Source organism: Emericellopsis cladophorae (genome assembly GCF_022114955.1).
Source record: "Emericellopsis cladophorae strain MUM 19.33 chromosome Unknown NODE_37_length_229796_cov_116_624128, whole genome shotgun sequence".
Taxonomy (NCBI): domain Eukaryota; kingdom Fungi; phylum Ascomycota; class Sordariomycetes; order Hypocreales; family Bionectriaceae; genus Emericellopsis; species Emericellopsis cladophorae.
Window position 1 is genome coordinate 77355 of NW_026250962.1, and position 21704 is coordinate 99058.

At 55.7% G+C, this 21704-nt stretch overlaps 8 protein-coding genes across 8 annotated transcripts; 3 read left to right on the plus strand and 5 right to left on the minus strand.

Annotated features, from left to right (window-relative positions):
- Positions 1–1844: 1844 nt before the first annotated feature.
- J7T54_004217 (uncharacterized protein) lies at positions 1845–2324 on the minus strand (the record flags this gene model as incomplete). The annotated part of the gene is made up of 1 exon (XM_051507884.1): positions 1845–2324. The coding sequence occupies one exon, from the start codon at positions 2322–2324 to the stop codon at positions 1845–1847; it is 480 nt and encodes a 159-aa protein (XP_051360941.1).
- A 1066-nt stretch (positions 2325–3390) lies between these two features.
- Positions 3391–3785, minus strand: J7T54_004218 (uncharacterized protein; the record flags this gene model as incomplete). The annotated part of the gene is made up of 2 exons (XM_051507885.1): positions 3391–3506; positions 3569–3785. 2 exons carry the CDS (start codon positions 3783–3785, stop codon positions 3391–3393), a joined length of 333 nt encoding a protein of 110 aa, XP_051360942.1.
- Positions 3786–7200: 3415 nt separating this feature from the next.
- Positions 7201–7743, minus strand: J7T54_004219 (uncharacterized protein; the record flags this gene model as incomplete). Its single annotated transcript, XM_051507886.1, has 1 exon — positions 7201–7743. The coding sequence occupies one exon, from the start codon at positions 7741–7743 to the stop codon at positions 7201–7203; it is 543 nt and encodes a 180-aa protein (XP_051360943.1).
- A 4066-nt stretch (positions 7744–11809) lies between these two features.
- Positions 11810–13183, plus strand: J7T54_004220 (uncharacterized protein; the record flags this gene model as incomplete). Its single annotated transcript, XM_051507887.1, has 1 exon — positions 11810–13183. One exon carries the CDS (start codon positions 11810–11812, stop codon positions 13181–13183), a length of 1374 nt encoding a protein of 457 aa, XP_051360944.1.
- A 1576-nt stretch (positions 13184–14759) lies between these two features.
- J7T54_004221 (Kazal domain-containing protein) lies at positions 14760–15155 on the minus strand (the record flags this gene model as incomplete). The annotated part of the gene is made up of 1 exon (XM_051507888.1): positions 14760–15155. One exon carries the CDS (start codon positions 15153–15155, stop codon positions 14760–14762), a length of 396 nt encoding a protein of 131 aa, XP_051360945.1.
- Positions 15156–16102: 947 nt separating this feature from the next.
- J7T54_004222 (uncharacterized protein) lies at positions 16103–16915 on the plus strand (the record flags this gene model as incomplete). The annotated part of the gene is made up of 1 exon (XM_051507889.1): positions 16103–16915. The coding sequence occupies one exon, from the start codon at positions 16103–16105 to the stop codon at positions 16913–16915; it is 813 nt and encodes a 270-aa protein (XP_051360946.1).
- A 657-nt stretch (positions 16916–17572) lies between these two features.
- On the plus strand, positions 17573–19125 carry J7T54_004223 (uncharacterized protein; the record flags this gene model as incomplete). The annotated part of the gene is made up of 2 exons (XM_051507890.1): positions 17573–18942; positions 19002–19125. The coding sequence occupies 2 exons, from the start codon at positions 17573–17575 to the stop codon at positions 19123–19125; spliced, it is 1494 nt and encodes a 497-aa protein (XP_051360947.1).
- Positions 19126–19333: 208 nt separating this feature from the next.
- On the minus strand, positions 19334–21486 carry J7T54_004224 (CTP synthase ura7; the record flags this gene model as incomplete). The annotated part of the gene is made up of 7 exons (XM_051507891.1): positions 19334–19487; positions 19578–19823; positions 19882–20930; positions 20988–21176; positions 21228–21274; positions 21340–21348; positions 21438–21486. 7 exons carry the CDS (start codon positions 21484–21486, stop codon positions 19334–19336), a joined length of 1743 nt encoding a protein of 580 aa, XP_051360948.1.
- Positions 21487–21704: the final 218 nt, after the last annotated feature.

The window sequence follows — 21704 nt, forward strand, 5'->3', positions numbered from 1 at the left end:
GTGTAGGGTTCCTTTGTTCTTGCGGGGCAGCCCAGCACTTGAGTGTTGTTGTGGTACGGACAATGTCCTCTGTCCATCTCCTCGTGCTGTTCCATGTCGTACACTGATTCACGTTTGCACCCGTTATCGGTCGAATACGAACAACAGTGAATGCGAGTCGGGGAGCATTTCCCATGAGATTCAGTAAGTTCTATTCTCTCGACAGCATATTCCTTCCTTCCTCTGTCCAACACCCGACACTAGCAATTACTCGCCCTCAAGTATACTCAGATTTCACAGACATGGCGCCTACCAACGTCCCCTGCCACGATTCCTCAACGATGGACGCCAGCGCACCGATGATCCATCCACGAGGCACTGGCAGCCCATCCAACACCGCCGTCGCCGCCATCATCGTGTTGTGCGTTGCGCTTCCTTTGAATGCGTGCCTGGTCTGCTTCATTCTTGCCTATCGCAGACGTCAAAGAAGTGCAGCTTCTTGAAGGTAGGCAAGTACTAAGTCGACCTAGCAGGAGTCCCTGTAGCACATACTTATGGTCAGAAGCAATAAATCGAAACTTTCCGTGTTCCGATGAACTTTACCGTAATCAGAGGAGTCGACATGGACTATCTGGTGTAAAAATCCCGTTTTCTCTTTGAGATTGCATTAGATATTGTATTAACTTTGCAAGTAAATGCCAAAGTATGTGAACAATCGACAGCTCAACTGTCCACGTGAAGTGACTAGTATGTTCATTCGAACCGTCGGGGCATGTTGAGGCGTGTGAGTGTGCTCGCCCATGTACTAGAGCTTCCATATCATCACTGAAGCAAGCACTCGGCTGCCATTGTCAGCCTCGTCCGTCACATGGTACGCTACCCAGACATCAGAATCGCCGTACGGCTACTAACTTGAGCCATGCCAAAAGACACGTTCCCCATTCCCAGGATGACGCAGTTACCCGTCTTGACAGCACAGGCCGCCAGCCAACCGGGACTTGCGGTGTATTCCCCAGACGGACTGGCGGACATGTTGAGAAGCCCGAGTTGGATGGTGGGTCGTGATGTAGCCGATCTCCGGACCCCACCACTTCGGGGGCCCATGGAGTCATGGACGCAGGAACAGAAGAGGGTGACATATTGCAAGCGGCAATTGCCGCGCGAGCTAGGCGTGGAGAGGGACCGACTTTATTCTGCGCGGGTAAGCTTGCCGTCAGCATCTTCCCGGCACTAAAAATGCAAGATCCACGGAGGAACGCTCTAATGATTGGGGCTCGCAGACACAGAAAGGTCATGTACTTCTTTGATCGAGGTTCCATTACTACTGTATCAATAGCTTGGGGCTGTTGACCAGCCCTCGCTCGCCTGTCAATGTGGCCTTTGACCTGAGCTCTTCTCCAGTGTGATCGACATGACAAACCCACAGATAAGCAGGCTATTCTTCCCCGAACGCCCAACGCCACACGATACAGGCTTCCATGACAGGAAGATATTCCTGTGTATGCCCTCTCCAACGCCTGATGCGCCCCTGAAGCGAATGTTATAGACACATCGGTCGCTCGCGGGTGCTGAAACCCAATAAAGACGGGGGAAAAAAAAGAAAAAGCCGCGTAAACTCCCCCCCAAAAAGAAAACTTTGGTGCTCTACTCAAAACAGTCGCTTTGCGAAGTCTAATCCGGCCAGATCTGCCGCGTCATGACGATATGAGGGGCTTGGAGTGCCTCGCGCGCCCAAGATCTAGCCTTGTCTATAGGTTGATGCTTGAAATGCGTACACATGCCGAATCAACAATGCAAACGTGGTGTGAGACAACAGAGTCGGAGATCCAACGCCGTGATAGTGGTGCCATCGGGAGCCGCGGCGCTCAGTGGTTGTCGTGGTTCCCCCAGATGGGCGCACCCAGTGGCTTGCTGACGCCAAAGCCGACACCGACGGCGATGCCGACCACGAGCAGGACGAGGAGAATTTTGCTGATGACGCGGTTGCGCTTGCTCATGCCGGCCAACAGGGCGCAGCTGCGCTTCTTCTTGGCGGCCTTGGCCTTTTGCTTCCAGTGGTCTTTGCCGGGCCAGACTGTGCAGTTGGGGTTGTGTTTGTCCTTGGAAAGGGGGCTTCGGGACACGCATGGCTGCTGCGTGTCCACGATTTCCATGGCCTCAATGTCCGTCTCGAAGGGGTTCGAGCCCTTGTAGGATTCCTTACTGGTACGAGGCGAGCGGTCGGCCATGGGGTCGCAAGCTGTCGTCGTGCTAGAGAGGGCGACCTTTTCCGGCGCATTGATGGTCGACACGGGCGTGAGCGTCTCGAACGCGGGCGTGGGGTTGATTTTGTCGTCGGATGCCATGGCGGCGTTTCTTGTGCGTTCCTACGAAGCAAGGCTGTACAGATGGATCGCTCGATTTCTCAACTCCAACGCACGCAAAATCGGTGGAATCGCTAGATGGCGAGCTGGACGTGGGAAACGTAGACTGTCTGATGAGGGGGTCAGAACTTGTTTCATGTCTCAGATGCTAGCCGGGCGCACGGCTGTTATAAGGGTGTTTGCTCCCTAGTCTCAGGGAGTCCGCGCGGCGCATAGAGAGATTCTGCTAGGGCACATGTGATGTGTTCAAGGTTTGGTGAAGCAAACTTACCGATTGAAGTTTTGTAAGGGCAGCCGACGGTTGACCGCTCAGGTGAGGGCTGATGAGTGGAACGGCGGAGCGAAGGCGTCGCTAATTACGTGCCCACACGCGTTGTCTCACTTGTCGCGACCTTGTGAATGCGTCCGAATGCGTATGACACTTCGATAACAAGTGAAGACGGCAAGGTGAAGCAGCAGCGATAACCAGACGATTTTGAAGGGCGCTGAGAGAAAGGGGGATAGATGGATGAAAGCGGATTGGAGGCCCCAGAACTTGATGCGGGTCGATCTGCAGCAAGTCGTTATCGTAGATTGGCGGCAATGGAGGTTCGTGACAGGCGTTTGAACGCTCGCGTTTCTCGGGTTCGTCACGACGAAAAAGACTGGTGAAAAGCCGAAGATATAGAACGATGATGAACAAGAAAAGGAAGAAGAGCGAAACCAGTGTCTGTCACCGGCATGGCTTGGCCAACTAGATGATAGATTTGTTCCTCGTTCGATTGTGGGAGCGTGTCCGGGCGGGAGAAATTGGAGGCCCAGGCGCTTGGACCCCAGACCAGCATGCTGTCTGCAGTCTGCACGCTGCAGCCCACTGATTCCACCAGTGACCACTCAGGCCGACCACTGACCATGAACCGTTCCCGCTGAGCCCCTGGGGGCGGATGCTCTACGCTTGTCCCGACTCAACGTCTTGGCGTGTCGAAGACTTGGCAATGATCGCTCCCCAGCCAGAGAAATGATCCAACAATTACGGTGTACTGTACAAATGGCGTACGCAAGCTCCGGGTCACAGTGCCGGCGCAGACAGAGCCTGGAAAGCATAGCGCCTCTGTCGGCACGATAGCGTCATGGCAATATTGAGCACATCCAGTCGCCGTCGGGTTTGGTTGGGTTCAAATGGCGCTGTTCGCGGCTCTAGTCAGCTTCAAGCACTATTAGTTCACTGCAGACAGGATCATACTTACGACTAGACCTGAGGAGGGTGATCCATGTCCCTGGCCCCGTGTTCAGCTCCCCCATGTCGGTCCCCTGAAGCGGCCAGTACCCGCCGCAGGGCCCAAAGCCGTCGGCAGCCACTCCCTGAGTCCCCGAGTCCCTGCTGGCGGCTGAATCCATGACCTGCAAGCTGCAGCCCACGTTCTGGGCTTCCAGTCTGGGGCTGGCAGACTGGCATCCGGTCATTCAGCATCCGGGCCACCACCAGAGATGAACAATTGCCGTGCAACAGCAGGCGTCGTGTATGTCGAGGGTGGCGACTAGAGTGCACCAAGCATCCAGTTGATGAACTATAGAGACCAGAGAGCACATTTCCCCCTCCCCACGAGTGACGCGTCTATAACTGCGTGCCGCATCCACTATTGATGATAATGATCAGTCGCTAACAAGGTTTCCGAGTCATTGCGAGTTTGCGACTGGCTACTGCGATTCTTTTGGGAGGACGCCGGCCTTGGCGCGAGGACGCCGGCAAGAGTGCCGCGCACTCCCAGTTTAGTTGCACGAGGCAGATGTGAGATTGCACTTTTTCATGGGCTGATTGACGGCTGGAGGCAGTTCGTTCATTCGCATCTCGCACGACCTTCTGCTTCAGGATTGCCACCCGCCGCTGCGTATCCGTACGTGCACACGTGTTGGCTTGGCTCGCCGACGACAGATACAGGCCATCAGCAGCAATCTTCAGATAATGCACGCGGCAGCACCTCTTCAGAAAATTCCAATTATCGACTGCTCAAAGTTCCTCGCCAAGGCCTAGACCAAGGCCCAGCATGCATACTGCCATGCGGGCAACGTCGCATCAACGCAGGGTATTAGAACGGATTTCGCCTCCCAAAATTCCCATGTTGCTCTCTTCACGAAATATTATCGCTCCTGCAACTGGTACGCTTGTTGCCGAAATGTGCCGCACTTGTCAGAATGCCTGCCGCCACTTTTGATGAAATGTCGCTGTCGACTGGATTCATCAGGTTCTCTGAGGCAGCCGACTCCTCCCCCTTGCTGCTTCCCCTCACTTCGCCCTTGCATTTTGGAACGCGGCATCTGCCTCAAGACTCAGGGACTGTGGTCATTGCACGTGCAGGTTGCAGGTCATGTGATTCGTGACTTTTCCCATCTCCCATCATCGTCCGTGTGTGAGGAAATGGCAGTGATGGACTCATGTGCACTGAATGCCCCCTCTGCAGGCTCCTGCAGGGCGGTCTGAGTTGAGCATCGAGAGTTTTTGAGAGCTTTTCAGACAGGAGGTACAGTACCGTGCTGCCATGGACAACGCTGCAGAGTTTCGCAAGTGCGAGACGTAGGTAAGAAGAGGGCCATGGTGCGGCCGTCTGATACAGTGTGCCTGTACTGTCCGTGCTGCGAAAGGCAGGGCAGGCACGCGACTGGAAGGCAACAGGTTCCAAACACATATCGCGCCGATATTGATCCAAACGCCATCCTTGTTCCATCATCATCGTCTCCCGCAACAGCATCTTCACCGTAATTATTGTAACGATCTTAGTATCTCTAGCTCCGACCACATCTCTGTGCTACGCCGTACAAGCTGTCAATATGGGCTCCAACTCTGTGCGCGAGAAGAACCAGTAGCGCATTCTCTCGCCCGACTTTGAGCCTCGCCATTCTCTTCTCCCTTGTGTCGACGCAACTATCTGCCCCTGCGCTGGATACTCCCGCGTGAGAACCCATGTGCAGTCTTTCAAGGATGCCTCGCCCGTGGTCGTGGCCCGAGAGGCTGGCTTCTTCACCAGGCAGTGCGGTGCATACCTCGCGTGTCTTCCATGTGAGTCTCCGGCTACATCGAACCGCACAGTGCACTGATCGAAATCTAGTCTACAGCTGTCTCATCACCAAGCTGCAGTCCGACTTCCGCAAAGTATACAACCTGGAGGGTAACTGTTGCCTTGACTGCTTAAGCGGGTGCTTGTGTCCGACCGGTTCAGTCTCTCGCATGGAGATGGAGGCTAATATCCGCGAGGAGGAGCGTCGCCTCTCCAATGGCTGCCCCGCCACTGCCTCGGATATTGCCTCGACCTACAAACACACATCGCTAATGCGCTATCCAGCTCCCCTGGCAGAACAACCGAGACATGACCAGGCTGTCACCGAGCAATTTAACGTAGCCACTTCTGATGTTACAAGCAAACACCCGCTCAAAGACTTAGATCAGGAGACGGCAATCCTGGAAGCAAGACCTGAGCCTTCACCGACCATCGAGCCTGTCATGCCGCTAGATGCTGGCCCTTCTCGAGAGCAAGAAGTAGCAAGATACTCGAAACGACACGCTCTGAACGATGACGCTCAAGCACCCCTAGTGGTGAACACAAGGCCCTGGACCATCTTGAAGTTCCTTGGCCTGAATTGGTATTCAGTCCCGCCGACGATGAGCCAGGATCCAAAGGGCCTCAGAAGCGAGGAAAACAGAGCCAAGTCACCGGGGGGAGCAAGAAACTCAATGGTTGAATCCAATCAGAGTAATGTTGATCATTCGAGTCAGGAAGGAAACAGCGTGACTGCTCAAACGTCATCGCACCACTCTGCGCATCCTCCTGGCGAGGATGGGGCGAAAACTGCCAATGGCCAAGGTCGTTTCACCGAACACCTTTAGATCCAGTCTTGGATCGACTGGCGCCATCTACCTCTCCTCTACGTTCTGTTCCACCTTCGACGCCGGCTTTAAGGTAGGACTGGCTACTAGAAGACTTGCCTGGCTAGTGTTTTCACATCGCCCGCTTGCTCGGGGTTGGTCAGCCGCAGAGATAAGTTTCTCAAGGATACATTGCGCCGGATCGTTCAGTGGCTGCATGGTGGCACCTGTACAGCGGCGTAGTACAACTGGAGAACTTGCCTTCACATTGGCAAGGAACCTACAAGCACATCAGTCAGTAAACAGCATAATTAACGGACATGATCAATAATACGTGTAATGTCTAATGGCAATTGTGTCTATTACTTATGCAAGTAAGTTAGTGATCCCTTCCAATCACGATTGGGATGTCGTTGTCACGGTGTGGCGGAGGGCGTGGAACTACGGATGCACGGGAGGGTTCATGCCAATCCCAAGATTTGTATTTGGGCGACTTGGTCCTTGCACATGCGGGCGACACGCCGTATGATCATACGCCATGTCTTGCTCCGGCTCGTTGCCTGCGCCGGGACTAGAGTGGCGCAAGAAACTGCGTATGGTGCTGCGTGGACTGACAACTTGAGAAAGGGGGCGGTGATGTGACAGCAATACAGACACCAGAATATATGCCTGTAGAAGCTGTCATATACGCGAAGCTATGTGAAAATGCTCTGCAAAGACTGTGGAGATCGCAGTGGCGCATTTTCACTACGGTGGCACTTGCAAGATCAGTCCGTCGGAATCGCTTGCTCATAGCACTTGATAACTACACAAGAGTGCAAGCAACAAGAACAAGTAGAGAAATAGAACATCATCTTGAAAGATAGTTTATTTTGTAGGCTGAGTAACTCCCGCTCCGATCGAATCATCAAACATACTAAGCCTAGTAAAGTGGAGGAAAACATCCAGAATCCAGCACTGGCTAGGCCGCCTTGCCATCAAAGAATAGGGTCCTGTGGGCAGAATCAGAATCAGAAGTGTTCAAACTGGTGGCATGCCGGCGTAGACGGTGATCGGACGTGAAGACGAGAACTGGCGCTTTTCCTGCTCTGACAGGTCGCGTCCGATGACCACCGGTTTGTGCGAGAGCTCCTTCAAGCCTTCGAGCGAGAGTTGACGCTTTTCTTCGTCTGTAAGGTCGCGCTCGTGGACAACGGGCTTGTATGATAGTTCCTTCAGGCCCTCGAGTGAGAGCTGGCGCTTCTCTTCGTCTGTAAGGTCGCGCTCGTGGACAACAGGCTTGTATGATAGTTCCTTCAGACCCTCGAGTGAGAGCTGGCGCTTCTCTTCGTCCGTAAGGTCGCGCTCGTGAACAACGGGCTTATAGGATAACTCCTTCAAGCCCTCGAGTGAGAGCTGACGCTTCGCAGCGTCGCCCAGCTCCTCAGAGTCCACGATCGGAGGTGAAGTGTAGATCTCAAGGGGGTCTTCGCCGGAGACATCTTGAGCCGGAACTGCTGGTGCAGGACGAGCCACGGAGGATGAGGCCAGGCTGATTATGGCGAGGTTCTTCAAAGCAACCATTTTGATAGTGGAATTTACAAGTGAGGTCTCTGCAGAAACTCTTGTGGATGTGAAGTCTGATGTGTGAGAATGTAGAACAAGAGTCTAGTCCCACTGAGCGGAGATGCCGGATAGTTATACTTGTTCACCGACTAGAGCGTGCCCTTTCAAGTCTATGCCTGGAGCGTGGAGCGACAAGACACGGCGTCGATCCGTGAGGCGTGGCTGCTGCGCTGCGGCACTGACAGCATCTTGGTGTTCATGGCTGCAGAACCCCTGACAGCATGTCGTATACCAGGTACGCTTTCGGGTCAATCTCAGGGTCAATCTCTACGCGACAGCGCGATCTTGTCCTATTTCAAAGTCTCACTAGGTTTCGCGTCCGAGCGGGTGCGGGAATGTCGTCGAAGGATTTCAGGACCCTGAAGTTCGCCCCAGATCTTTCGTCATGCAGCTCATGACAACATGCCGATCACTGGACCCTGAATCGTACTAAGTGAGACAGCGTGCGACAGACCCCAACTGGCACGGGCAGCATGCAAAAACATGAAAGCGTTTGCACACAAAGAAGGCCCGGAGACGATGCTAAACAAGCGAGATAGGATATTACTTCGGCTTCTGGTGAGGACAGAATGAACACGCTTCTCTCAATGAACTTGCGACCGCGACAGCCAATACCCTTAGGTTGATAGGCGCATGGACGAGGGCAATGCGTCGCTTCTCCCATGGTTGCTGTCGACGGCACCCTATCGATTTGAAACACTAACTGCCAGACACCCTTTCTTCTGAGAGTTAATCCTACGCGTTTGGGAACCCAGCGTTGCAGGAGTCAAGTTTCGTAGCATTGAGTTTACTGTGAGACGCATTTCTCTAGCCAGTCTCGACGTGGTGAAATCCTTCATGCAGAGGATCCGCAGGCTGATCGAGACAATCACATTTACTTACTAGACTAGAAGGCACACGCACGTTCTCAAAGTATGTGCTCCGATGGGGTCCACCGGTATCTCAATTGTTTACCAGAGAAGTTTGAGACTAAGCAGCGCGTGAACGCCCTCCGCCTTCGAACGGGGCGCAGAGAGGTAAATCAATATGATGTTCCCACGTCTGACAGTATTCCCCTCACTTAAAGAAAACACTTGACTCACTCGTCATCGTCAATCATCCATCTGGTCCTTGTTCAAACTCCCACCTGCGGCAACGTAATCGTCTCACACATCGACCGGTGGACTCGCCGCACATGCGCCACGCCACGGTGCTCATGGAATGTCATACTCTAGTTCTGGGTAAACTGTGGGCTTGGGGTGTACCTCCCGTAAGACTTGACGAATTGTTGTAGCGTCTTTGGCCATGCGCTCTGTTCACGTTGTTGTTAGTCGTTCATGTTATGAACGCCATTCGACTGAAGAGGGCTAGAGCGTCGGCCCGCGTATGCTCAGCTGTCTTGGGAAGACATTTTTCAGAGCATTGGAAATTGTTTCGAGTCCAAGACTTTTTCTCCCACAATGTACGGGGACAAGCCACTGTTCGTGATATTCATTCGTGCTCTTTGTCTCCAGTTCAGGGTCAGGCAACCCAAGAGCTCTTTCTTTGACGTGCGGCGGCCAAGACTGGTATTAATAAGTTAGTGTGGGGGGGGGTTCAGCCAGACCCCGCGTTTTGCGCAACGCTTGAAGTCCGCATCTTGGGTCAGCTGTCACGACGGATGGATGGGTGGGTGGTGGGTATGACGGCACGACGCAGAGGACGGAACTGGACGAATGGCCATGCTTTGATAAGAGATGCGCGGATTGATGGAGTGGGTGGTGCCAAGCTGCCAAATCATGTATTACTCGCAAAGGGACTTTGAAATAATCACCGAGTACTTCGTAGGTCAGTCTCTGGTGCGCTGGTACTTATGATGGCCACGGACAGAGACGTTGAAAGCATGGGCTTCGTTTAGGGGGAACCAATGGGCAAATTCGCTTCATCCACCAACATTGTCGGGCTTCCGCTCACTGGGCGGACTGACTGAACTGGCCAAGCGTCTTCGCACGTCAAAGGATCGTCAGGAAGGCAACGTTTGCGGCAAGATGGTCACATCGCAACGATTAAGACTCTCGCCAGGTTCCGCAGTGACGTATACGAATACCCTTCTGGTGGCTGGCAGGATGGAGCCAAGCGATGAAGGTTTCCAGAGAGCGATTCATATCTGAGTCCCCACACCAACGGCCGAGACTTCTTTGGCTTCTATCTGGCTGGCTGTGAAGAGCCGCAAGAGCTGCGTATCGAAAGCTGACTGGACTCTTGAGCCTTGGCAAGTCATTGCTTCGGATCGCGTGCTACAGTCACAGGACAACAGCCCAAGGCGGCTACTGCGTGTGTCGTGGCAGGCCCAAACTCAACGCGAAGGCCTGTTGCACGGCTTATCAGCTGCGAGACGGCTGCAGGTCGCTTCATTCTTATCTCGCCCACAAACGGAGTGTATGCAGCCATCTTTAGAAAGCGGGTCCTGCCGGCTCTCTGGGGGGCGCCTCATTGCTCCCAGCACATTGGGATCGCCGGGCAGGCAGCATATAGTCGTGGGATAGAACGTGGGATATGCGGAGTGGTGAACGCTCGAAACAGGTGTTGATTGACTGCGCGTCGCCTAATTGTCTCACGACGAGCACGAACAGACCAACGAGGGCCGACCACGGCAGCGTGCAGTGCTGCGCAGCAGGCAGGACGCGTAGGAGGCAGTCCGTATCACTGGTCAAGTGCATTTGTTTGGTGCGGGCTGAGTGAGGTGAGGCGTTCACGTCAGGCGGCGACGCAGCAGGACCATGTGCGCTAGACAAAATAGTGAGGGCATCTAGTCAGGCGGTCGCGGCTGCTCTCTTGGGGGTCCAGCCACTTGGCGGGGAATGTGTTCCTAGCATTATCGCCCTTGCGCACCTGCCTCGTGAAGAAGGGCATGAGACAGACTAAACGGAAGGCGCCATTTCGTGTCGTGTCGTGTCGTGTCCCTTATCTTATCTCTCGCGACTGCCTGACTTCTCATGTGACTCTACTCTCATCTCTGGCTCTATCCTCATCTCATGCACTGCTAAAATCCTAGACTTCACTCCCTCACATGCGTATCACTTTGATATTATCAATCACCGCTCCCTACAGCCCTAATCGCAGTGTAACGCTCGCGTCCCTTGCCAGGGCCGAGCTGGGCACTAGCGCCGAAACGAGAAGAGTCGACAGAAAAGGACACGCACAAACTACAGCACGCGACCTTGGGCCTGGAGAGCCGCCTCAGTGGTCTCCGATTCGTCACATTACGTACTGGAATCCGGCAGCAACACGCGAGTGGTTCACCGTTCTAGCATTCCCGATTAATAACTTCGAGGTTCTAAGTTTGGGCCCGCATACCAGCTCAGGGCAGGGCCAGGCAAAGCCCTCACTTGTCTGACGCCTCAGCATCTCCAAGTTTCGGATTGCCAAAGGGGCCATTAGGTACCAGAAGAGGGACGTGGACGAGGTAGGAAACAAAGAGTCAGACAATTCATACCGCGAATCGCAGGTGCCGCCACATGCGCTTTGACCCTGTGCGCCAGCTGCCTCCCCAACACGGCAAGCGTCGCTGACTCCGAGCGCTCGTCGGCGACAGGGTTCCGTGTGCTAGGCCTAGCCTAACCCTGGAGTCTATACCCTGAACGCGCCGCAACAGGAGCAGAGACAACAGCCCCCTACGTACCAAGCTGTACGACTAGCGTCTCGCCTGCCTGCCTGCCAAAGGGTCCGGCCCGCAATGATCTCTCCAAGGTCTTTTGTCTACTCTCGCCCACCCTCGACCCCTACTTCTTCCCCATCAACCTCGAACTCTCCATCCAAGTCATGCGCATTGTCTCCAGACCGCCTACAACTTCTTAAACATCGATTTCAGCGCCCACCCCATATCCACGGGACTTCACACTCGACCAACACCAGCGAGAGCGTCATCACTCACCAACACGTCAGCACGCTCTCACGGCGCATCAGTGCCTCGAAGTATGAAAACAGCACGCAACACATCGACCCTAGCATTACGTCGATCTTACCTGGCCCTCATCTCACAGAGACAACCAGTGTCGTTACGAAAATGGGGAAGCGGAAGCAGAGCCTCGAAGTAGGCCTTGCGCCTACCAGCCCGCCTCGAGAAGCAACCGCACGTGTGTCACGACCCGCGACGCCCACGAGCCCCGTCCAAATTCCCAAGAGCAGCAATCGCCCTGCTGCGCACCCCCAGAAGCGTCACTCTGGGCAGCGTCGGAGACCTCAGAATGCGCAAACTCCGGGTGAACTGTCGCCGTCTGTGGCTGCTCTGCTCGCAATGACAGATATCCCACGGCAGAGGTCACAGAGGCGAAAGAGGAGAGACAACAAGCCGTTGACAGTTCAGGAGCTCGTGGAGGGGCAACAGGTGTCGGAAAAGGAGCTGAGCTGGACTCTTAGTCGCAGCCCGCTGGATGTTCTTCTCTCGCCACCCGAGGAGTTTGCCGACGACGATTTGAGCGTCAGCGAGTGCAATATCGGCTCAGCCTTATCTACCAGAACAATTTCCATGGACTCGATCCCTTCGCTTGGAGACTCATTCGGTACCGACGGTATCTCGTCCCTGGGAACTCCGGGGACGCCCGGGACGCCGAGCCCTTCACTACGTGGTCGGAAAATGAGTCCGATGCGCAGATCGCTGGAACCCATCCTTTCGCCTTCCGGCGAGGACATGGAGCATCCCCTTGCGAGGAAGCAGGAAGAACTCGATGTCTCTCAGCCGCTCACTCCAGAACCTTCGGACGATGGCACAGAGCACGTTTCGCTGCTTCTCGGCCAATTCAAGCCCTTGCGCTACGCTTTCCGGTCCAATCTGACGGCATCGTTCAAGGCTTTGCGCTCGGCTGCGCGGTCATTTTCAACAATCAATTTTCCGACAATTTCAAATGAGGATTTCCTTGCAAGGTCACTCCTGACTATCGACACCCACGTGCCCTATACCGACGAGCGGCGACCGCCCGCCTCAGAGGACATTCCCTCGGCGGAGATGCGGCGCTACCTGAACCCAATGGGCAACCCTCGAATTGAGTCCCAACTAGCCGCCGTGCCTCCGCCCGGTACCTTCTCAGCCTCCATCCAGATGCAGACCTACAAGGTGCGACGGTCCAAGCTCGACTCATCCAAAACGCCGCGGCCCCGAGCCTCTCCACAGGGCTCAGCACCAGCGTCCCCTCCGTCCGAGCCGCAGACGGCGCACTCGCTGCCTCCAGGCATGCGCCAGCGGGAGATGCGCGAGAATCCCGACTTTATTCGCATCGCCGTGATGGAAATGGCCATGCGCAAGCGTGGGAAGCTCGACGACCAGAAACCAGGTCGAGCTCGCTGGGCGCTGCCACCTCGCAAGAGCTCCGCAGCCCCCTACGAGATTGGGCCGACTGGAGTGCCTGTGCGATGGCAATCCATGATCTACAGCACTGATTGAGTGGTCGAGCCAGTGTCCTCACTCGGTCGCCCAGGCTCTCAGTCAGTCCCTTTGTTGAGAGCATTTCCGCGGCCTGCCACGTCATGCCACATGTGGGCGGGACGCGAAAGCGTGGACCGGGCGAGGGGGGTCCGCTGGGCTGTGTGGGCCAATGATGCATTCCTTCCGGATTCGTCGATTCAACACGTTGGGTAATTGAATGCTGAAGCATTCTCGAAGCACTTTCGAAGCGATTGGACGCGGGGTATCCGTTCCGAGCATACCGGCCTGCCAGCCTGCGACCCTGGGTGCCTGTCTCGCAGTGCGCACAGCAGTGGATGGATGAACGCCTAGCCACCAAAAGAGCCAAACAACATACTGACAGGCGCGAAGAGGAACAAACCCCTGAACCCTTGGCGGTCTTCCTCTACAAAGGTCCCAGCAGCCAGTGAGGCGATTCATTTCAACGCCAGGCAGCGGCAGCACGCCAGCCAGCCCGACGCCTACGGCCAGACACCCGATCGGGAAGGTTGACGAGCTGTCCACAACACCCGGTGCAGGGTAGATATTGGAATCTTTGTTTCGCCTGTCAGACAGTCAGAGCTACGTACAGGCTTCCTTGTCTGCCGCGGCACAAAAGAGCCGCCTTTTCTCAACGGTGGATATCAAACGAGGCACGCGTTGTGACTCTTTGTCGGAAAGAAAGACAAAAAAAAATCTTCTCCTCTGGCCCTGGCCAGACGTCCCCACGACGCCTCCAGGAACCCCCACCGGAAAGAGTCAGACCACGATTTTGCTTGGGCCGAGGTCGGCTGGTTTTATTATTTTTCACGTCACCGCCAGATCTACCGTACTCCGTCAGTGTTTGATTGCATATTTTCTTCAGCGCTTGAGGCTTGGCTTTCACAACAGGGACATTGGATCCCTTTTTTTTTTCGCGCTCGTTTCAAGCAAGACAGTCTTTGGGTTTTCACAGACCCCTTCCTTTTCTTTCTCTTTTTTATTTTTTTTCGACATGGCAAGCGGGTCGCATCCTAGGAGCACAGAGCGAGCAATGTAGAAGCATGCATGAACGGCGCAGATTTCTTTTTCTTTTCGTTATTTCCTCCCTTCTCTTCTTATGAGCACTAGCCGTTGTGTGGTTCTTCAGGATACCTTGATGCGAATCTTGGGCGTTGTCTTTGCAGAACTTGTTAGCTACAAAGTATATACTTCAAGAACATCACCTTTCAACCATTCACAGAACACCGTTTGCAATCCATCGACACGACTCGGCAGTTGGAGCTTACCATTTCTTGACTGGCAGATCTAGGTATAGTGCGGGCGTTGTGGGCGGGTGATCTACCGCTATTACATGTACGCACCCACTGCACGCGTGCACGCTGCACGCCTAACCGTGCCCTAACCATAGTGCACTTTGATTGGCAGTTTGCCAATGGCGGGATTAAGCTACCCTGAAATTTCATTCCCCCTAGCAACACAGTCTGTAATTAATCACCTGTAAGGTAAAAACACATATTACAACAATAGCGATTTCAATACCTATGGGAAACTCCAATGCAAGTCAAGATTCAACAACACAACTGGACAAAAGCCCTCACAAGCACACCTGCTTCGAGCAACCGTCCACTTCCAACATGGTATAACACCACAGTCCCAACGGGCACTCTCTGTCTTCACATCGCGGTATGTCCTTGGGGATACACATGCCAGGCTTGTCACATGCCATCCCGCAGTCATTCTCCAGTCGAGGGTCATCCCGACAGTCAGCATCAGGGGGGCAGTCCACCGGCTTGACTCGATACCCGCCGCAGCTCGGGTACGCGTTCTTGTACTCGCAGACACCGCGGCAGCGCCACAGGTCGGTGCACTCGGGCGAAACGGGAATGCACTCGGTGTCTTTGGGACAGGGGGCGATCTTGAGGCCGCATGGCTGGAGGGCGGCGGCGAGGAGGGGCGCCGCGAGGGCGAGGACGAGGACGAGGGACAGCATGACTACTAGGTAAGCTGGACGGGTGGTTGTTTGTAGGAGTCAGGGGAGTGATTGAGGCATCACGCGTCTAGGAGAGGCGATGGTCCCCTATTTATGAATGGCGGCTGCGACGGGACTGCACATGTCACGATGACGGGGTGGTTGTCTCGCGGTGAGCTGTGCTTACCTTGGAGACTGTCTCACTTAATGCTAAGGGTCGTGTGAGACTTGGTGTGCCGGGGCAATGGAGGTTTAACCTGAGCGAGCGAGTGTAAGTCAAAGTGCTTGTTCACCAGCCTTGGTTGAACATGTGTCTGAGAGGTACACGAAAGGGCGTGTCGGAGGTGCATGTGGCTTTCTGACGTGTTGGCTCTCGATATCCACGGGATACAAAATATAAGTATTTTGACAATCGCAGAGACGCAGTTAATGGTTTCATAGTGTAATGGTTAGCACGTGAGATTCTGATTCTCGAGATGAGGGTTCAATTCCCTCTGAGACCTTTGTTTTTGCGGATGCGCTCCACCAGCGGCAGCCTCCTTTTTTTTTCTTGCTCCGTAGACCACTTCTGAATCGGCCATTTGCTTGAAAGGCCCCGAGTCGTAAGAGAGGTCTGGTTGCCGTGTCAAATCGCTGAGTCGCAATTCGACACCTGCGGGTTGAGGAATAATCAAGTCCGTCGCTACGAGCCAGCCTATAGGAGTCCCCGCGGGCCACACCAGCATGGCTATGTCGACTGCAAATGGCCCCAATTACTTCATTGAGATGAAGCCTGGTCATGGCTGTGCTTCACGCCGCCCGACGATGCTGATCATGAGGGGGAGCGGAGAGAGGGATTGTCTAGCTCTGGCAGAAGATATAATAAAAGGTATGGGATTTCCCATATGGTCGGTGATTGGAAACATTATTTGTATCCATTGCTTGAGCCATCAACACGAAACCACAGCACATCCAGAGACACCACTGTCATGGGTCTTGTCGAGAGATTGAGCACCAAGTATCCGGACGAGAAGAGCGAGGGCCATCTAACATCCGACGGCCAGGGCCCCCCTCCCTACTCGCCCGCCTCTTCCGCCGACCTCTCTGCTCCGTCATCATTGTCTTCCGCGCCAGGCACAACCCTCAAGCTCCCACAAAGCTTTTGGCTTGACTACCGCTGGCACTCGTCCACCTCGTTCATCGGCGCAGAAAAGGGCGAGCGTGACTTTGCCGTCACTGTGCCCAGCCGCATGAACTGCTTTGCCCACAGGGCCATCACCCTTCGCGACGGCAGCGCCAAGGACTCGCCTGCCCTCGTGAGTGTCAAGGGCCAGAAGGGCAGCCTGGGCCGCCGCTCGGTCATCAGCCTTCCCTCCATGGGGGAGGAAGACCCCGGCCAGGACATTGTCGGCGCATTCGGACCCGGCGGCAGCTCCAAGGGGTTCGACGTGACGCTCGAGAACGGCACGGTCGAGCACTTTGAGTGGCGCAGGTCGATGGGCGACGAGGTCAAGAATCTCGCGAGCGGCTGCCAAGGCTGGAAGCTGGTGCGCATGGACTCGCCCTACACGCTGGCCGGCGGGAAGGAGGATTTCCCCCCGGGCTACACCTCGGACGGCCGCGAGGTTGTCGCCGCTGCCGCGTACCCCAAGATGTTCCGCAACTCGCCCCGGTTCGAGTTCCTCGGCAGCGGCGCCCGGGGCGAGATGGGCGTGCGCTTTGAGCTAGTCGCGGCCATCAGTTTCGTGCGCATGTACGAGATTGCCATGGAGCAGGCGAGCGCTGGGTCAGCCAGCAGCTGAGCAGCTCGGTGGCAGCGGCTACGGCGCAAGGGGGCGGGTTCGTGCATTGCGGCTTGGAGGTAGAATTTTGATGTCCAGCAAGGCTTCAGTAGCGATAACATGTATTTTCATAGAACACTTGCCGACTTTAAGCGATCTAACTTGTCTCGAGACGGCAATAGTGTTCTTCCTCTATACTTGTGGTGAAGCTCACTTGCACGCATGCCAAGGTGGGTCGACTATTGTACTTACTACTACCTCTGGACCCCTGGTTGACGTCCCCCTGGCCATAGAAAGGCCTCGGGGATGATTAGAATGCAAGAAAGGGGATGATATACTGTCCAGAGCCAAAGTTCTCGTTGTCATCAAGTGATGCACCAGCCATCCAAGGCCTTAAGGCGTGAAGACGCGGTTCTCATGAGAATTGCCTAATCGGGTAACCGCCTGTCCGGCATTGTCACACAGACGGAGAAGACTCTCGACAATTCCCAGATCTCAAATATCTGGAGTTTGATCATTGGACTTTAAATGCTCCGGGGAGGGCGGCTGAGAGCCCGGATAGTCGTGTCGTTCTAGAGACTCTGTCCTCCTCCCGCACTCAGCCCAGGCGTATATACCCTCCTCCTCCTCCTCCTTCAATGGCCACAGCACATTTACGCTCTAAAGCACACTGGAATCATGTCGGCCTTCACCTCTGCTCTCTCAGAGCCCTCACTCATACTTGCAAAGGCCTACATAAATGGCCAATGGGTTGACTCCGAGTCCAACAGGACCTTTGAGGTCTTCAACCCAGCAACCGGCGAGCTCCTGGGCGCATGTCCCGAATCGACTACCGATGATCTCCAATCCGCCATCCAAGCGGCCGCAAAGGCATTTCCTTTATGGCGGGCACAGTCTGGTCGCATGCGTGGCCGTTACCTACGCAAGCTTTCGGACCTGATCCTCCAACACAAGAGCGACATTGGCAAGATTATCACCCTGGAGAATGGCAAAGCCAAGGCAGACGCAGAAGGCGAGGCGGCCATGTCCAGTGGGACATTTGAGTGGTTTGCCGAGGAAGCACCCAGGATCTACGGCGACGTCGTGCCGCATGGTAATGCCCAGAGCAGGACGCTCATCCTCAAGCAACCCATCGGCGTCTGCGGCCTTATCACGCCCTGGAACTTCCCCATGGCCATGGGTGCGCGCAAGATCGCGGCGGCCTTGGCGGCTGGTTGCACCGTCGTTATCAAATCAGACGGCCACACGCCCTTTTCGACAAACGCCCTTGCCATACTGGCTGAAAAGGCGGGCATACCCCAGGGCGTGCTCAACGTGGTGACATCGCTAAACAACACGCCCGAGCTGGGTCTGGCCATGTGCGAGTCCCCTCTTGTGAAGAAGATCAGCTTCACGGGCTCGACGCGCGTCGGAAAGATTCTCGCCAGGCAGTCGGCCGATACGCTCAAGAAGCTGAGCCTGGAACTCGGCGGCAACGCGCCATTCATTGTGTTCGAGGACGCCCATCTCGAAACGGCCGTGACGAGTGCGCTCGCCAGCAAATTCAAGGTCAGCGGGCAGACTTGTGTGTGTGCCAACCGAATCTACGTGCAGGACGGCATATACGACCGGTTCAGCGCCCGACTGGTGGAGGAGGTGAAAAAGCTCCGCGTCGGTAACGGTGCGGACGAGGGCGTCACCCACGGGCCCCTGACGACGAGCGTCGCCAAGGTCGAGGAGCACGTACAGGACGCCGTGGCCAAGAAGGCCACTGTCCTGCTCGGCGGGAAGCGTCTCCCCCAGCTGGGCGACAACTTCTTCGAGCTGACCATCCTGGGCGACGTGGACGACTCGATGAAGGTGACGACCGAGGAGACGTTTGGTCCGTTGGCGGCGCTGACGCGCTTCAAGACGGAGGAGGAGGTGATCCGGCGCGCGAACAATGTCGAGGTCGGCCTGGCCTCGTACCTGATGACCTCGGATCTCTCGCGATACCATCGCGTCTCGGAGCTACTGGAATATGGCATGGTGGCCGTCAACACTGGTGTCATTGCCGACTTTGCCGCCCCGTGAGTTTTTCTCTTTCTATAAAATGGCCAGACAAGCGTGTGACTGACTTTTCTACCAGGTTTGGTGGCATCAAGCACTCTGGCTGGGGCCGCGAGGGCAGCAAGTACGGCACGGACGACTACATGGTCTACAAGACGGTGGTGACAGGGGGGATCGACACGGTCTTCACAGCCCACCTGTGAAAGCCAGTCACATGGAGACAAAGATGTGCTCGCAGCGTTGGTGATCCACTTTATTTGGTCGTATCTGTCCCATATTGCAACATTCAAATCATCCCAGTCCGTTTTGGTTCCCGAAACGCCAGAGCTATGATGCCTGTCTTGTCTATCCCGTGACACCGCCCCTCCGCCTCCTGTAGTGTGTCCAGGTATCTGTCATGTGATATTTAATCTAAAAGGCATTCGTCACGTTCGTCACAAGCTTCGTCTTGGTCGCCGCCGCCGCGATCGCCTGGTCCAGCATGCCAGCGCTGGCTGCCACAAAGCCGAGGTAGGCAGGTGACGGATCGAGCACCTTGCTGGTGAACTCGGGGTGGGCCTGGACGCTAGGCGGGTGTCAGCAAACAGTTTCATGGAAAGGATTAAACAATGAGAGAGAGAGAAAGAGAGAGAGAGAGAGAAAAGAAGACACTCACCCAACAAAGAACGGGTGGTCCTTGAGCTCAATCGACTCGACACGCACGCCCTGGTCGTCGAGAGACGTGAGAGTGAGGCCAGCCTCTTCCAACTGCCCCGTGATCTCGGGGTTCACCTCATAACGGTGACGGTGACGCTCTTCAACAACCTGCTTGCCGCCGTACATGGCGCGCAACTTGCTCCATTCTGTGTCTGGCTGGAAGTGAGAGGTACGGGTGCCCAGGCGCATCGTGCCGCCCATTTGCCTGCGCATTCGTCAGTTTCCTTGTCCCATGCGTGCAGATGTACATCAAAAGAGCATACTCCTTGGAGCCCTCGGGCATGAAAATGACAGCCTTGTGGGGCGCATTGGCGTTGATCTCCTCCGAGTTGGCGCCCACGAGCCCCAGCTTCTCACGCGCGTACTCGACGACGGCCACCTGCATGCCGAGGCAAATACCCAGAAAGGGGACCTTGCGCTCGCGCGCCCACTTTGTGACTAGGATCATGCCCTCGACGCCACGCGAGCCGAAACCACCGGGCACGAGGACACCCTCGGCGGCGCAGATGGCTTTCCACGCATCGTGGAACTTGGTGGGCTCCTTCTCCTGCATGTGCGGCTCGAGATGCTCCGAGTCGACCGAGACGAGGTTCAGCTTGCGGCCGCAGTGCATGGCCGAGTGCTCGAGCGACTTGCGGACGGAGAGGTAGGCGTCGTCGAGCGCGGTGTACTTGCCCACGAGGACAATGTTGACGGGGGGCAGGTGCTTCTCGGGGACGACCGTCTTGCGCCACAGGTCCCAGAGCTCGCGTCCCTTGTCGGTGCGGGCCTTGGAGAGGCTGGCTTCGAGGGTCTCGAGGCCGAGGCCCTTCTCCAGCAGCTTGGAGAGGCCCTGCTCCTCGAGCAGCAGGGGCACCTGGTAGATGGTCTCCATGTTGCGCACGCCAATGACTTGCTCGTACTGCACCTGGCAGCTGCGGGCGATTTTGCGAATGGTCTCATCGTCGAGCGAGCGCTCGCAGCGGCAGGCCACGACGTCGGGGATCAGGCCGGCGCTGCGCATCTGCCGGATGGCGTGCTGCGTCGGCTTGGTCTTCTCTTCGCCCGTGATGATGGGCACGTACGAGACGGCAATGCTGAGGAAGTTCTGGGGTCCGAGGCGCTGGCGCAGCTGGACCAGGGCCTCGACAAAGGGCCCCGACTCGAGGTCACCGACCGTGCCACCAAGCTCGACGATGCAGACGTCGGGCTCCTCGCCCGAATCATCGACGGGGATCCGCGCGACACGCTCGATCCACTCCTGGATGGCATCTGTGATGTGAGGCACGACCTGGACGGTCTTGCCTAGGTAGTCGCCCTTGCGCTCGCGGTTCTGGTCGAGTCAGCATGGCTGGCCACATTTCCAATGGTGGGTCACGGTCGCGCGTACAATGACATGCTGGTAGACCTTGCCTGTGGTCATGTTGCTCTCGTGGCTGAGCTGAATGCCGAGGTAACGCTCATAGTTACCCAAGTCGAGATCGGTCTCACCGCCGTCAGCGAGCACAAAGCACTCGCCGTGCTCAAGGGGGCTCAGAAGACCGGCATCGGTGTTCAGATAAGGGTCAATCTTCAGTGCCTGCCATCCTGTCAACGCAATTGTCCCGGGAGCCGGCGTCAGTCAGCGTACCGTGACACGCAGACCCTTTGTCTTGAGCAAGAGACCGGCGCTGCTGGCTTTACACGGGGAGCGATCATTAGCGGGAAAAAAGTGAGAGCATAGAGGTCTGTATTAATCGTACCAATGATCCCTGCACGAGACGACTATCAGTATATGACTTTTTATAAATGTACAAGGATAGTAAAAACACAATAGGCCCGCCGCTCCATCAGCACTGACCTTTGCCAACGCCGGAAATCACACCGCCGCTCACAAGAACAACGCGCATCGTGCCGGATGGATGGGTGGCTTTGCAAGGGGCAAAGTCCGACGCAAGAGCAAGAACAAAGTTGGCAAGGCGGCAGGCTCGCGAGTCGGTTCTTCTACAATTTGATGGATGTGATGGCGGATGCTCAGAAAAATTACGAGCAATTGGCGGCGGATGGCGACCGTGAAGTCTTGTGATAGCCTTATCGGCACGGCGATAAGAAAATTTCTAAGGGACGA